The sequence below is a fragment of the Desmodus rotundus genome, chromosome 6 (genome assembly GCF_022682495.2).
Source record: "Desmodus rotundus isolate HL8 chromosome 6, HLdesRot8A.1, whole genome shotgun sequence".
Taxonomy (NCBI): Eukaryota; Metazoa; Chordata; class Mammalia; order Chiroptera; family Phyllostomidae; genus Desmodus; species Desmodus rotundus.
Genome location: NC_071392.1, coordinates 146,758,476 through 146,774,513, shown reverse-complemented (window position 1 = coordinate 146,774,513; position 16,038 = coordinate 146,758,476). Strand labels below are relative to the sequence as shown.

Here is a 16,038-nt window from a genome sequence, read left to right as displayed (position 1 = left end):
TTTTTGAAAGCTTGATTCTAGGGTTCAGATTTAAACAAGGCAGAGCAAAAAGTCACCTAAAATATGTAATTCCAAGGCTTCCTGTCATCCAGGTGAGTTTTATGTTAACTTCTTGGTTTTGACAGTGATACCGCTAATATGGTCAAGTACTTTGGCAAGTGTGCTTTTGTGACATAAACCAAATTTGATTGGTTTCAGAAGCCATAGGGAAAAAGAGGAAAAGGTCATGGTTGTTGAGTACAAAAATGACACTCAACTTCATGTAGACCATACCTTTGAGGAAAAGACCTGAGGCATAATCCCAGTGTGCGTGATCTCCAGTTCCGCAGAATGATCCCTCCGTTATAAACCAGCAGCAGTCTGGCATATTTCATTTGAAATTTCAATAGAAGTTTTAGAGAACTTCTGAACACTAATAGCTCTATATTAATGTCTTGTTGAAATGGAAACTTCCTAAGCAGCTAGATAAATGTGCAGATCTAGAGTAGAATTGGGTGATTGTAACCCCTTTTTCTTTATATTTCTCTTTAAGATGATAAAAGGAGGCATTTACTTGTATGGAAATAACCAAATGGGTAATTTTTCCCCCTGCAAAGCGAAAACTAGGCTGGGGCCAGATCTCCAGTGGTTAAGAAAAGTGGCTAAAATCAAGGATTAGCAAGGGGAGAAGTCAAGTGAAGAGCTGTCAAAGCCAAGGATGAACTTAATTCAGAAATTCTCAGAAATTAAACCTGTGAGAGTATTCTTCCCTTTTAGTTTCCTAGAATTTATAGACTAGAAAGCTGACATCATTTTGAAGGATCCATTCAACTCAGATGTGGAACCAGAGACCTAAAATATGTAGTGGGAAGTCCATTTGCATTGCCTGGTCGTGTGTCCTAAGGTGGGTTTTTTTTTTTTTTCCCCTCAATGGAGGATGTGTTGATTTTAGAGAGAGGAAGGGCATGAGAAAAATATCTGGCTACCTCCCACACTAGCCCAGATTGGTATTGAACCTGCATCCTCCTGGTATACAGGAAGATGCTCCAAACAGCTGAGCCACCCAACCAGGGCCTGATTTAGTTTTGATGAGAAAAATCTATACATAGTAATTTTATATTAGTGCTAACTACAATAGACAGGAATATAGGACCGCAGGCAAAAAATAAGGAATTGTAAAGTCAACTATACATGAGTGAGTTTGATTTGTAGAATACTTTGTTGCTACCCCTTTGAGCAGGTTGTACTTAACATGGGTTTTGCAGAAGCAAAGATACATCTTTACATTTCCTTTGTAGATATCCTTTATATAGCTGAATTGGGATTTAGGAAATATAATTTGAATAAAAGATTAGCTTTCATCTTAGATTGTGGACTTTTCCATGATTTGTGCTGCGGTGGTTCACATTTGTTAAGTAGTCATAGCAGAGAAGAGACTGGCAGATGTCTGCGTGTCATTTGCTTCTGTGTGTTTTGATTTGGGTCAGGTGATGCCCTCTAATAGGGAATTGGCAGGGACAATGATCTTCTAAGTTGGGGCAAGGTTAGGGTTTGCTTGGGGGTTATATTATGGTTGCTGTTGAAGTGCCTGACACAGGGAATTCGGAAATGGAACAGGAGGCTGGTGCCGCGCCTATTGCCAGGAGGAAAGAAGCGGCTAAGCTGCAATAGTTTTGCCTGGTCTGACTCGGCTCATAGGGCCTTCATACTCTATATAGTTTGTGTACACTTACTATATTCCTTCAACAAAGGGGATAGAATTAAGAAGTAAAAGCTTTAGCAATTAATATTCTGATATGCTACTTTGAATAAAAGAACGGGAAGTTTAAAGTTGTAATGATATACATGGCCTATGTATTTTTAGTTTTCCAAGGTGTCACAGTGTTTATCACAGACAGTTGACACTAAGAAGAGAAATAGTTCAACTCTTTTTTGAAAAATTTTACTCAGGTAAGAGACTTAACATTTATGGACTCAAGAATTTTTTTCCTTTACTTTCCTTGTGATTTTAGATGGAAATTCTTTCCTTGTCATATCAATAGAGCACTATAACTTTTTTGTACTTTATGTCGTTAAACATATCTAACTTCAAATTTACTATGTTAACCATTACTTAAAGTGTACAGTTCTGTGGCATTAAGTACACTCACACTGTGTAACCATCGCCACCATCTGTAATTTAAAAGTTTTTTATTTTTGTTTTTAGAGAGGAAGGGGGGGAGAGGGAAACACGGACTTGTTTCACTTGTTTCTGCATTCATTGGTTGTTCTCGTATGTCCTGACTGGGGATTGAACCGGCAACCTTGGCAAACCAGGACAGTGTTCTAACCAACTGAGCTACTAGACCAGGGCCTGTAATTTGGTTTTTGATAGAAATCTTTTCAGTTTGGGGTGCTGTTCTAGAAGGTGTTTGGAAATGAAGTCACTGGAGTGTTTTCCTCGGTCAGCACGGATGGTGACATGCTACTGGCCGCCTGGCCTCCAGGACCCCTCCTGACCCGACCTGCAGCCCTGCACAGTGTTCTTGCTGCTCCCGCTTTTAGCACTGGGGCCGCCTCTTGGTGAGAGTCTAGGTGGGTTAGCGTGGCTGCATTTACCCATTAAATACTCTTCAGAGCAAGGTTTTAGGTCAAAACCATTCCCTCTCAGTGATGAAAAAAACTGTTTTGGATAAATTTATGAATATGGAAGCCATTTAAATTATTTGTTATAAAATTAATTAAATTCGATGCCAAAACTTATTTACATAGCATCACATTTTCCCCATGTTTTCAAATTCGTGTATTTATACTTGCATTTTTTATGTCTGTACAACTAATGGAAACAAATGTGCCTTGACACACAACTTAAAATGCAATTCTAAGGTCATCTTCTGTGTCACACTTTGGTAGGAAAGAGTGAATTTTTATACAATGTCTTTAAATACTATGAATTGAATAAAAACATTTTTTAAAAGACTTTTTACTATTTTTAGAGAGAGGGGAAGGGAGGGAGAGAAACATCAGTGTGTGGTTGCCTCTCATGTGGCCTCCATTGGGGACCTGGCCTGCAACCCAGGCATGTGCCCTCACTGAGAATCGAACAGGCGAGCCTTTGGTTCGCAGCCCATACTCAATCCACTGAGCTATACCAGCCAGGGCTGAATCAGATTTTAATGCATCTAATTCATCTGAAAAAAACAACCACCAAACTTGAGGTTTTTCTTACAGATTCCCATTTTCTGGCACAAATTAAAGATTGGTTGTGGGGAGGTATAAAGGAAAAGAAGAAACTGTAGACTCAATTATCAGGATTTATCAAAGCACTGATTTTGTGAGTCAGGTTCTCATTTTCCAGTGGAATAAATGAGATGTTTGCAGTGTATGTTGTCTTCTGTTGGACACTTGTGAAATAGTTTCTTAAAACTCTGGTGTTGAAAACAGGCCAGTTTAAAAATACTTGGTCTTTAAACTTGGTTTAAACATGAGTTGAAATTTTTAAAATTTTCTCCATGTATAATAAAATGTGACAGTTGATCTTGTTGCCTTAGAAATCTGAGTCTCAATCAGAAATGATTTAAAACTTAAAATTTTTTTCTACCCTAGAGTCAGTATTTAGAAGTAAAACCAGATACTTCATAGCTGAAGTGCTAGGCTTTTATCAGACTTTTTTCTATTTAGAAAATAGAAAATAGACTTTTTTCTATTTCACACAAACTAGGAAATTTGTAATTATATTGTATATCAAGTTTTAGCAAGGTCCTTTAAAAAATATTTAAGATAATTTTGTAATCCTGTGTCTCACAGTTGTTTTCAACACAAAGATTCACCTGAAAGCTATTGAAAAAGCCTGGAAGGAATAATACTGACACCTGCCCACCGGCCCCTTGCCCCCATAAAATATAAAAGACTTTGTTGCTTGCTCGGGGGGAATGTTTCGTAGAAATGTGAGGGCCGTTCCTATTGTGTGTAAGAGCTAGAAATGAGTGGGTTTGAGTGTATCACTTGCCAGTGACTCAGGTGAGCTGGAGCATTCGTTAGCGTTCGTGACCAGTAGTGCTGGACAGCGGGCTTTTGTTAGGCCAGGCCACTCTCCACGTTTCAGACGCGTGGTTGCAAGTACAGGCTCTTGGGCCAGATGTCCTAGATTCAAAGGGGTCTGCCCCTTAAAAGCTGTGTGACTTTAGATTACTCAATGTCATTGTCTGTGAAATAGGGAAGATAATAGTATTGTTACTTCCTCATCAGGCAATTTACTCATTTAAATATTTAAAGCAATAGTGTTCAGTACAAGACACATAAATATTTGCTGTCACTACCACAGCCACCACTTGCTGTGCATGGCATTGAAATTTCATTCAGGTAGCTTCTCATAACATCCTCCTGCAACGTACTCAGTATAAGTGAAAAAATGTTACAGCAACATTATATGGAAATTATGATAATCATAGGATGATCATCCATAAATACCTGTAAGTAGGTATGAATTATTTCCAGCAGGCATTTGTGAAGAGTAGCTGGGTTGGAGGTCACAGGAATCACGGTGAAGGGAGAAGTGCATTAACATTTCAGCGTTTGCCCCATTCATGTATCACATAAATTCTAGGAGTCTATTACTCGCCGATTTCTACCCTCCCATAGGCCAAGCATAGGGCCTGACATAGAAATGATAGTCTACTTGTGAGGAAGGGTGATGGTTCCAACACTGATGTACTAATCTCCGCACAGCCCACATCCTTTCAGACACGGGAGGAGTGGCTGAGCTGCTGGGTGCAGTGGGGTAGAGGTCCTCTTACGGGAGCTTTCCAAAGCTATCAGCCCTCTGTGGCGTGGATGATCTGTTCCCCTGGGACCCTGGTGTTGTACTATTTTAATGATATTTTGCTGAATGGTGGAAAGTGGACATTACTTTGGACATTGTATTTTTTGTTGCTATTGGTATGATTGAGTAGGAGATTATTTCCCTTTTCTAGGAGGGAAATACTTCACATTCCAAGGCCTTGATCTGTGTGCGTCGTGGCCCCATTTTCCAGAGGGTAGTCATTTTTATTCATTTCTCAGATGCTGTTGACGACAAACCTGTGATTTTCCTCCACAGTTTAGCTTTTAGCAGGGAACCTGGCTTGGAGTGGCACATCTAGGTGTGTCTCCTGGTATGCTGGGAAGAATTAGGCTCAGTTTGTCTAAACCCTGGAAAAATAACTGGTTAGGAAAATAGTACCAAGACTAGAAACCAGAATGTCTGCTGTAAAACGAGCTACCGTTTGTGCTCTTTCCTGCTTGCTCACGTTACATCGTACTGTATTGTATTAAGAGTATTTATGTTGAGTGTTCAGCAAGCTAATAGGTACATGTATATAATCTTAATTCTTTAGTTTTCCATCCGGGGCTGTGCTCTAAGAGTGTGACCTCCTCTGCTTCCTTCTTTCATGTGCTCTAAACGGGAGATTGCTTACTCCCCTGTTCTGAGTTGTCCTTTCTTATCTCTGCAGCCTCCCAGGAATAGTTACCACTGTTCCATGTCAGCTTTGTCTTACTGGGCAAAAGGAGTAATTCCAATGAAATCACTGCAATGAAGGTGTCCCTTCATTTACTGTATCACCATAGGGGCTCCCTGGCTTTTTCTAATGGATCTTGTAGGTGTGGTCAGTTTGTAAAGAAAAATCTTGAGACCCCAACTTCATCTTCCACATTGGCAGAAAAGGCTCATGAACCAAGCTCTGGGGTCTGGGGAGAAATGCACAGGGAACGTTGGTCATTCTTCGTGACAGCTTCTTGACTCTCTTGCCTAGAATTGCAAAGGAGATTCCTGAGAATGATTGTTGAGACCTAACAGGTTTACTTACGGAGGAAGAGGTTCAAGAGGTAAACTCTCGTGTGCATTCAGATTCCTTTTCTTCTTGGTGTGATTGCTGTTCTATTATAGTGGTGTATTTAAGTTTTCCCGGGAATAAAAGGGTCAATGACCTCATTGTTCAGCCTCACATAAGAAAATTGCTCTTGGTTAAAATTTGAAATTATGTTTATTGATCAGGTGTGTACAATTTCTCCTGTTCAATGTCAGAAAAGCCTTTTTAAAAGAGTTGATCATATACTACTGCTTCTAACTTAGCATTTTAAAAATTATAAGGACCAAACTATCTAACTCAGCAACCCCAGAGTTACTATAGTGATGTGATAGATGACTTTTTAAATTTATACTTAAAGTAGGGAGTTAAGCAGACTAGCAAATACAGTATGTTAAAAAATCTTAAAATAGCAATCTTTCATTCGAATTATGCTTAGTTCTGAAAGCCTAAGTGAGAAAGCTTATCTTCTCAAGCTTATTTCAAGCAGGTGTTAACTCATGCAGTAACTCAGGGCCTGAATGCTCTGCACAGAGATGGGCATTGGCTTCAGAGGAGAAAGGGATTCAGGCACATTTTGGTTATTCTGCAAATCAGGGTCTCATTAATGTTGTAATGCGATAGGGATGGGGACTTCAGCCCTTGTTGCGTACTAAGATCAGGGCTATTCCAGAAGGAGGCTAGTGTTAGGTTAGTAAAGATTCTTTCTGTCAAGGAACATTAAATGTGAGGGCAGCATCTCGGCTGTGGCTGAAGGCGTTCTGCTGCGGAACTGACTTGGGCCGGAGAGTGCCCTCTCCTGGCCAAGGCTGGTGCATACACCTCAAGTCTGTTTCCCTTAGTTCAGAGCCAAAGCTTCACATTTTGTGAAGACCGCAAGTTATGTAGAATAAATTCATTATGAAAATTCAACTGAATTTTGGTCTTATTTTTAAATTTTTTTGGTAAAGTGGATTAAAAAGAACTCAAATGACTTCTCTACTTTTGTTAACTTGGTTTTTTCTACCATAGGTCTCAACAAATGGCAGCTATTACATCAGACAGTGACGAGTCCTGCTGCTCCCTTACAGTGTCTGACAGACCACTGTGGATTCAGACTGGGAGCATTGAAGTTAACAGTGAAACGGGCAGGTCTGTCTGTGATAAGCCCTGCCACAGAGTGAAGAGGGCACCATGTCATCACTTGGCCATTCCCCAAGTAGATTAGGCTAGCTGTGAAAGAATCCATTAGTTCTTTTTCCTTAGAGTTCATTGGTAGCCGCGTGTTCGCCACTAGGTGATTGTTTTAATGAGTGAAAGTAACTTTTCATTTGCTGTTACTGCTGTACTAAAAAGGCAGAGCCAGCCTCCTCCGAGAGGCCTACGGTGGAAGAAGTTGGGTATAAGAATGTAGAATTATGTCAAATAGCAACTCAGCCTCCCTGGATGGCCAAATAGTGGATTTCTTTATCTTTTCACTACCTCAGCCTCTTTGTCACTTTTATATTCATTACTTTAACTTCTTAATCGTCATTTCTTCTTAATGTATATGTAAGAATATATATAAGCATGTATTCTTAGTGAATTAACCTCAAAACCATTGTCATTTACAGAACTCAGAGGGTGGCAAAAGAGTGTGGAAATGTGGTTGTAATCTAGTTAAGTGCATTTATGAAAACCTCCTTGAGTAAATGCCTCAAAGGCTTATTTTGGGCTCTTTTACAGGAGGAAAGGGTTAGGGATTCTGTTGTGCTGCTTTTGAATTTGTGATCTTTCTTTGCTTCCCGAATCAAGGCTATTTAACCCTCTGGTGTTTGCAGCTGCAGTGGAGAGCTGTAACGGGGCTGGGTCATTGTGTGTGAGCTGTAATCTGCAACCTGGGTCAGAATGCACATTTTGGATCAGAGGTTGAGGCTGGGATATTTTGGATTCTTAACTGTATAGGCCTGGCAGCTCCCCTTACAGTGATCTCTTGAGGGAATAGTGTCTTTTCAGTTTTCTGCACCTCTCATATGAGTAGTGTGATCTGTTTAAATCCTTGACTTTACTGCCAACTTGAGTAGGCCTCACTCAGACTGAAGCCAGATATCGACAGTCATAAATAGAAGGAAATGGAAACATACATGGGACTGGCTAGTTACTATTTTTCTCCTTCAGTTTACAAAGTGAGATATTACCAAAGTTCTGAGTCTGAATTTTAGTATAATAGCTTTAGAAAATAAAAACTTTCTTAGCTAATGTCAAATTTTAAAAGTGTTAATCATTCTGGCCCTTCAGAAGCAAGGACTACATTCCCCTTCCACTCCGATGTGCTGTATTATGGCTAGAATTAATTTTTCCTTGCTTGAGAAGGAATGTGATAGAACACCATATGAAATGTATTTAGGCCTTGATCCAGTAAGTGAATGAAGCATGTGAGCAGTTGGAAGTAAACCTAGAAAAAGTTCGGGTAAAGGAAAGATGCCTATTGTGAATATTGGGAAGGATGGGGACGGCTTTTCTTTTTTCCGTTTTGCATTCTGTATTTGTTCGTCTGGTACTCCACTGAAAATGCCCTATCTTTGGTTTAAAAATACATCTGACCAAAAAACACCTCACGGTTCTCTTTATTGGATCACCTCTTTTCGGTATTCTAATGCTTATTGGTACTTTGGTTCCCAGGGATTGTAGAGGGTTTCAATGGGGTTCTTACTACTTCTTGGTAATAAAGGGCGGTCAGAACAGTAGGCATTCTGGTCCTGCCATTTGGCAGTAATTTTCATAAGCCTTGTCCTTTCTAGATGTTCTGCTCAGAGTCCTTTTTGTGGGAGGTCTGTGTCAGAGTGCCTCTGCTGATGTTTGCTTGCTTAACAAGGCTATGCTCAGTCTAGCAAGTGTGCAGTTGTCTTCCAGCAGCAACGTGGTGCTCTTGATGCCTTCTGATGTGCTGTGTCTTCCTCTGGGGAGGCAACACCCACCCTCCTTTTTTTTTTGCTCTTTGCACATGTGCAGTGCGATCTGCAGCCGATTTTTATGTAACCGGGTTTTGTATGTAAATTTGCTTCTTAAGCCTGCCCGTAGGTAGCCTATGCTAAAGGAAGGCTGCTGCAACTTCCCAGCAGTCCACAGCCGCTAAGCTGACTCCCAAAGCTTAGTCTTGTAAGCTGTGAAGTGGCAGTAGAAAGAACAAAGCTGAAATTCCCTTCGTTAGCAATTTTCAAGTGCAGATTGATTATGTGAAGATGGCAGTTAAGTGGTTTAAAAAAAAAAAAGTCAAAGTTTAACTGGTTTTTAAGAGAAATCAGGTGTGATCCCACAATCTATACAGGGCTTCATTTAAACAAGGACATCACTTTTCTCATGAAATTACTTGTGCTTAACTTCCTTTTCTTCTGTTGCAGCACAAAGACACTAGCAGGCCGCTGGGCGCATGGACCTGTCCCACAGTGACACAGGGAACACCGGAGCACCAGGATCGAGTGAAATGGGGGACTCAGGCTTTTAAAGCTGCACTAAGAAGTAAAATGTTCAGGCAGTGGTCGAAACCCAGTCTCTAAAGGGGCACCTGCAAATCGTGCTATATTAAACCGAAGAAAAGGTATTAGGGGAATATTTTCTAAAATATAAACTATTGCAATAAATTATGCATGAGATGACAAGACTGATGTGAAATGCGCAAAGAACTCGTTTGAATTTTATGTGTGAAGAATCCCTGACCGACTTCTGATTATGAAGTTCTTATCAGAGTAGTTTGGACAGGCCAAAAGGCATGGGATGACGGCAGAGATGCTGAATTACCTTTCATACTAAAACTCTGTGCTTTCTCCAAGGTTTGTGTTACTCAGTGCATAACGAGCAAAGGCGTTTCTGAAATGGCTCGCCTGTGAGACTGCATAGTGACACATGCCGAGGCCCATGCTTCCTTCAGGGTGCCCAGTGGAGACAACAGGAAAGGTTTGACTTTGTACTAAAAGGATGGCAAGGTACCCCCACCTCACCCTGAAAATTTGGATCTTTTCTTTCTTTGATAAAGCAGGGCTGTATTACCTTGAATATATGTTTGCTTGTTAGAACATATTAAGATGTATTTATTTGACACCAGTATTTTAACATTTTGTGCACATTTGCATAAGGACATACTTTTAAATTCTGAGTCAAAGTAGATAGGCTAGTGTTGATCTTGGAGTGATAATGTATACTCTGAGAGCTAGTTTTTAAATCTACTGAGCTGGAAAGGCTTTTATTTCTCCTACCATTACTAATTCCATCTGGATCAGAAATGGTGACAAATCTGAAATCTGACGTGGTCCTCCCCACAGAGAGCCCTCCTTCCATCGGAGTGCTCTTACCGGTGTCAGGTGGGCCTCGGCCTGGGACACAAGCGGCAGGAACCAGGCCCCTGAGGGTGGCCTCGGGCTTTTCAAGAGCAGAGCATGTTAGTAATGGAGGTCGTGATGTCTCTGTCTTTGGAAACTACATATTTAAAAGAAATTTCTTTTTTATTGAGTGCAGAAAACAATGAGAAACCAGATTGACCTGTTAGTACTACATTTTTAAGGCATTTTATATTTGATGGTGCCGTACTTTTAATAATAATAAAACAAGTTTTTTAGTGGTAATACTTGATTTATTTTTTAAACCAGAAAGATAATCCTTATTGATTACTTAATACAAAAAAAGAAAAAAATGCCAAAAAACAAATCATTTGAAGCTACATAACAGATAACTGAGCATTTGGCTTAAATGTTTAAACTTTCCATACTCACTGGACGTTTGGAATCATTTGGCTCCACACTCAGGCTTCCTAAAAGGTCTGGGTGAGTTTCAGAACATTTAATATACCTGACCAAGGATTTGCTTTACCAATCAGGAGGAAAAGGTAGGCAGTCTTGCTTCTGTGAGTTCAATGCAAATCCTAATTACACTGTAAGTAATTAAAAGTTTTGATGGCTTTCTAAAATTGTCTTTTTGGGAAAGTATTTATCACGAAGTCAGTACACCTGTGAAGCCAGCTCAGGAACTACACCAGCTGGGAGTCTGAAGACGGCACTTCCTTCTGCCACGCCGACCCCGCAGCTCTGGGGCGCAGGCTTGGCTGCCCTGTCCGAGGCTGTGCCGACGCCACAGCACCTTTCAGGCTCCCTTCCACCCAGACGGCCCCGAGTCAGGGTGGACTGTGTTTCAGTTAAGCTTTAGTTATTTGTTCTGAGTGATGGGAATGACCAACGCGTGTAAGAAAAAGGCAAAAGAGTTGAGATCAGGTTTTAAATACCTAACTTTTTTCTCATGACAAATTCTCAAGGATGTTTTATTATAAACCAGATTTTCATTTTAAAAAAAATGAAACAGTGGTATTTAAAATCTAGATATGCCATGTTGCTATTTCACTTTCATTGCTTTAGTTGCTTAATATTTAAGCTTTGCTTCATGCTACCTTTGTCTGCATTTCAAATCTTCAGAAGCCTATTTCATTTTGTAGACTTGAATGACAAAAATTGTTTCTCATCTAAAGTATGCTGAGACATAAATGTTAAAGAATGTTGTGTAACATTTATCCAATAAAGTCTTCATATTTTTAAAGATTTAGTTACCTAAAGACTGTTTACGTTTTAGGAGTTAAGTTTTAAAGGTTATTTTTTTAACTATTAGAATCCAACCACTAGTTGTCCTTCGGAGAGCTGCTGGGTTTTTTTGGAGAGCTGTTTCAAGCGGCATTGCTTCCTTTGGAGAGCCTGTAGGTCCATCGTTACTGAGGCTGGAGGGAGGCCGGGGCGTGAGGCCCTGTGCACAAACAGGACCGCTTCCTCACGGGGGCAGCACACCCTTCGGGGTTGGATGTAATTAAACAAACGTCTGCTGGTGGGGTTTGATGTGTCAATTTTAAGGAGTCCTGTCTTTACAGATAAATGGTTGCTTCTTTAAAAGCCCAGCATATGTAATATGAAAGGGAGGGCAAGTTATTTGACCAGAAATACTCAGGAAAAAGTTAGCCTCTTACAACCTACCAGTTGAGGTTTCTTAGCCTGATCCAAAAACTTAGGTCAGTCAGTCCCCACCCCCGCCCCCAGTTTGTATAAAGCAAGCCTTTGGAAGGCTGCCTGTTGTTCCAGAGTATACATGGAGTCTTCAATAATCAAACATTCTCCCATTTCAGCCTATGTGAGTGAGTGTAAAAAGGAGGCCACTGGAATCTGGCTCTGGTAATACCTCTTCTTCCTCAAGCTTCCCACTATTGATGAGGGAGGGAGAGAGGACCAGGGGAGGTGAACAAGCCATGAGCTCATTAGCTTTAGGCCCAGATGAGGCTGCCCGCTCACCCCCAGTGCCTGAAGGTGCCCTGTGTGTGCGCCAGTGTGCGTCTAGACACAACTCCTCCTCCGAGATGCAGGGAACGAGTGATGAAACCCTTGCACACACTTGGGATCTTCCCGGTGCCCTCTTCAGGTGAGGAGACTCAAGTCCCTGCCCTGGAGTCATGCGTGGACTGCGCCGGCACCTCCCCGGCGAGGTGGGGCTGCCCTTGCAAATAGGCATTGTAGGCAGGGACGGCTTTGCTGCTTTTATATCCATAGCTCGTTTCCCTTTTCAGCGATGCTTCCCTTAGTGCTCTGAGTAGAGCACAGCGTTTTTAAAGCATACTTTTCTCTACTGATGAGGGTCCTGTAAGTCTCTGCTTATGAAATTTCATGGCCTAACAACTCCTTTGCTTGGATTTCAATAAGGTAATGAATCTGGGATGAAAGAAGATACAGTTCAGGAATACTGCCAGAGGAAGGAAGTGACTAGGTCACTGTCCCTGAGTTAAGAACACTTTGGGGATTAGCTCTTTCCTCATTCCCCTGTGAGAGGCACGTGAGTAGAAGCTTTTAACGTAAAGGAGGGAAAGCGAGTTGGTGATATGTTAAAAGGAAGATGCTTCTATACGAGGAACTGCGTTTAGTCTAAGGTAGAGACAAGGGTTCTTAGTTCTATCAGTGAACTTCCTCATGGACAGCACTGGCCAAAATGGGGTGTGGAAAAAAGGGGTCTCACTCAACAAGCCCTTCAGTTCCTACTTGGCCAAGACCCTAAACACGGGAGACGGGGATTTTCCTTGAGTGAAATCTTTGATAATCTCACATTTCTGAATTCTCTCTAAAGCTCAGGCCCTAATTCCTGTGGCTCCTGAGTCTAAAGCAGAAACCTGTACTCTAAAGAAGGTACCTGTATCCCATGTGACGAGGCAGACCGGTCCTGATGTGTCATAGCCCCCGAAGAGCCCAGCCAGGGCTTCGGTAAGACACAAAACCACCTTACAGGGAACAGCAATGGGGGCGGTCCCTCACACACCTAAACGCAGCTGTTCTACCATCTGGGGCAAATGATGGCCTGGAAAAGCTATTGTACACAAGCTGAAGCTGTAACTGCAGCCTCTGATGCCAACTCTGCCAATGGCAGAATGCAATCAGAATGTCACACAGCCCTAGGAAATCATCAGACCTTTCCTTCCAGGTAACTTCATGAGGCAAAAGTTGCAAATAGCACATCCTATTCTGGGGGCCATCAAAAGCCTCCCTACAAAACAGTCTTGTGTACTCGAGACCAAGTGTCGGGGAGCCCACCAAAGCCTCCGTCCTCTCAAGCGTCCACAGCTCCCTTCAGCTCACTCCATTCCCTGGCCTCCCCGAGGACTTCTGTCTCTCGTGTGCCTCCAGGCATGTACATGTGTGGCTTTCTGCATCTGGGGAGTTGGAGGGCACCTGTGCGCCGAGGCGGCCGCCTGCTGAGTGCAGGTGGGGTGTCTGATACAGACCTCAGCCTGGCACAGAGTCCCACAGTGAGGTCACAGGACCTTCAGATTCAGCACCTCACGGCTGGAACTGAGTTTCCTGATCAGCCTTTGGGTTGTTTCCCTTCCTATCTGTTGTGATTCTTGATAACTTAGGAGCCCCAGTGCCTGACGGGTTCCCACCTGGGTAGGCCATATTTTCAGGAAGCCAGAAACTAGTAGCTGGGACTGACTCACAGGCACAGACTGTTAGCAGTGGGCTTCCCTGGCAGAGGGGTGGCAAGCCCCGCTTTAGCAAAGTGGGAAACGTGAGCTTCCCGTGTCCGCTTGAGGAAAGGAAAAGGAAGATAGGGAGTCCTGTTCTAGTTATGGCTGATGGAACTTCACGCCTGTGTGATGGAGCTGACTCCTAGCTGGCAGACCTCAGAGGGTTGGAAAATCAGAAGAAAACTGAAAGGCTTATACATTTGTAAAGGTACACTAGTATAGCAAATCCTGTGTACTCCTCCCTTATTTCAACAATCACCAACTTAAAGAGTCAGGAAGGTGGAAATTTTTGATGCTTTGAAACACGAGGGCAGCCTCACTAATCTGTAAGCGGTTTTGATGCTCTTCGGTTGGTCTAGCCACGCCTCTTGGGCTGGCGGGTACCCAGTGATCCTTTCACATTCTGGGGAGCGTGAGGGGACTCAGTGTAGCGTGGGCTCAGGGCAGCTCCCCACAGGATACAGGAAGGGGTTGGAAATGATCACCACCTTTCCCTGTACAGCTTTAATAGTGCAGTTCTCTGAAGGAACAGACTTTCTAGCCACTCCGGGTACAACATGCACATACTTCCTTTGAAAGGAAATCCATGTGGCAGAAGGACCAAGTCTGAGACTAGCGCAGTAGAGGGGGCAGGCTGAAAAGGACGTATCACTGGAGTCGACCCGAGGAGGAATTTCGAAGGTGGGAGTGGGCACCAAGTACACAATAAACACCGACAGGAGCATTAGAGTTCAATGCCTGAAGAAGAAAGGGAGGGATGAGGCAGGGCAGTGAGAGGGAAGTGGTCGCAGAAAGCACACGAACAGCAGTCATCTGCGAGACTGAGCTCCTGCAGCTCAGTCTTCCCCCTTATTTCAGAGGTGAGCTGAGGATAATGAAGGAGAGGAGACAGGGGCTTAACTCAGTGGTTTTTCCTGTCCTATGCAGTGTCTCAGATGTGTACCTGGTCTTGAGGGTTATTGGACCTTTCCCTTCAAAGATCTTTGCCAGAGAGATAAAAGCAATCATTAACTTGCACGGCTGTTCCTATTTTCCTTAGTCTCCTATCAGAGCCTTCCCTTCAACATTCCAAGGTTTGCTAAACCAGTTTGTAAAAGACAAGATTTGCAGGTCTGCTTAGCTTTGGGCATCAGACAACCCTGGCAAATACATTTACAGTCAGGTTTACATTTAACACGTGCTGCCTGCTTCCCATCCCAGGATTCTATTCAGATGGTAAAATGCATCTGCTCTTTGTTAGTCAGTCTGGAATCCAGCTTCACGCCGTGTGAACTGTGTTTCAGCAGTGGTCCAGAGGCCAGCTCCGAGACCTGAGGGGCACCAGAAACAATCTCCTGGCCTAGCAGCATTTCCTAAAGTGGTTCCCTACCTTCAACTACACAAAATATTGTTGGAAATATGCCTGTCATTTATGGATTAAGCAAACATTTGTGCCTTGACTATACCTGAGCAACTCTGAGGTCCGAAGTGTGAGGTCTTGTCCTTGTACTGAAGCTCAGATGCAGATGCAGGCCCCAGGCTGCAATGTTCGGGTCATTAGCTCTAGTGGGTTCGGCCACTCCGCAGCCTCCACATCTCTGCCTGGTGTAGTAAGTCTCTCTTCCTATAAGCACAGTAACTTGTAAGGCGATAGGATATGTGGGGGTGAGTCATGGGGCAAGAGGACAGAAAAAACCCAGCCGCGCTGCTTGTGCTGGAAGGGAAACACGTGCAAAGTCAGAGTTCTTAGAAAAGAGGCTGGATTTTTTAGAACAGAATTTAACCACAGCTCAGATCCGTGATGCACATCTGTACAGGAAAACCACCGCCGGCCACGACCTGGTTGTGGTAATAGTCCCATTCTCCGGGCCAGCTTCGTGCAGAGGCCCCAGTGACTGGGAAAGCCGCGCATGTGAGTGGGAGAGGCGGCGAAGGGACAGTGGACATAGAGTACAAGGGGCAATGCAAGTGTGGGAGAATGGAGGACAAGTTGGGGACTTCTGAAAGCCTCAAGACAAATCCTTGCAAATATCCAAGATGCAAACATGAAAATTAAAAAAAAAACCCACAGAAAAGACCTGGTTGGGTAGTTCAGTTGGCTAGTGTCATCCCGATAAAAGGTTGTGGGTTAGATCCCTGGTCAGGGAACATACAAGAATCAACCAATGGGTGCATAGGTAAGCAAGGAGAATAACAAATCAATGTTCTCGCAATTAAGAAAACCACAGAAGACATACTTAGAAGCCAGGTTCATGTTCAGCA

At 42.8% G+C, this 16,038-nt stretch overlaps 1 protein-coding gene across 4 annotated transcripts in view; it reads left to right on the top strand.

The window, feature by feature from the left end:
- Nucleotides 1-11,299, top strand: part of PWWP2A (PWWP domain containing 2A) — a 34,009-nt gene extending 22,710 nt beyond the window's left edge. For 2 of the 4 annotated variants that reach the window (XM_053926147.1, XM_053926145.1), the window contains exon 3: nt 9,164-11,299. In XM_053926147.1, coding sequence (XP_053782122.1) covers nt 9,164-9,177 — 14 coding nt within the window. In that variant the 3' untranslated portion in view covers nt 9,178-11,299. Of the gene's footprint in view, nt 1-6,815; nt 6,936-9,163 lie in introns of all 4 variants that reach the window. The other 2 variants (XR_008427061.1, XM_053926146.1) reach the window with 2 other exon arrangements.
- Nucleotides 11,300-16,038: the final 4,739 nt, after the last annotated feature.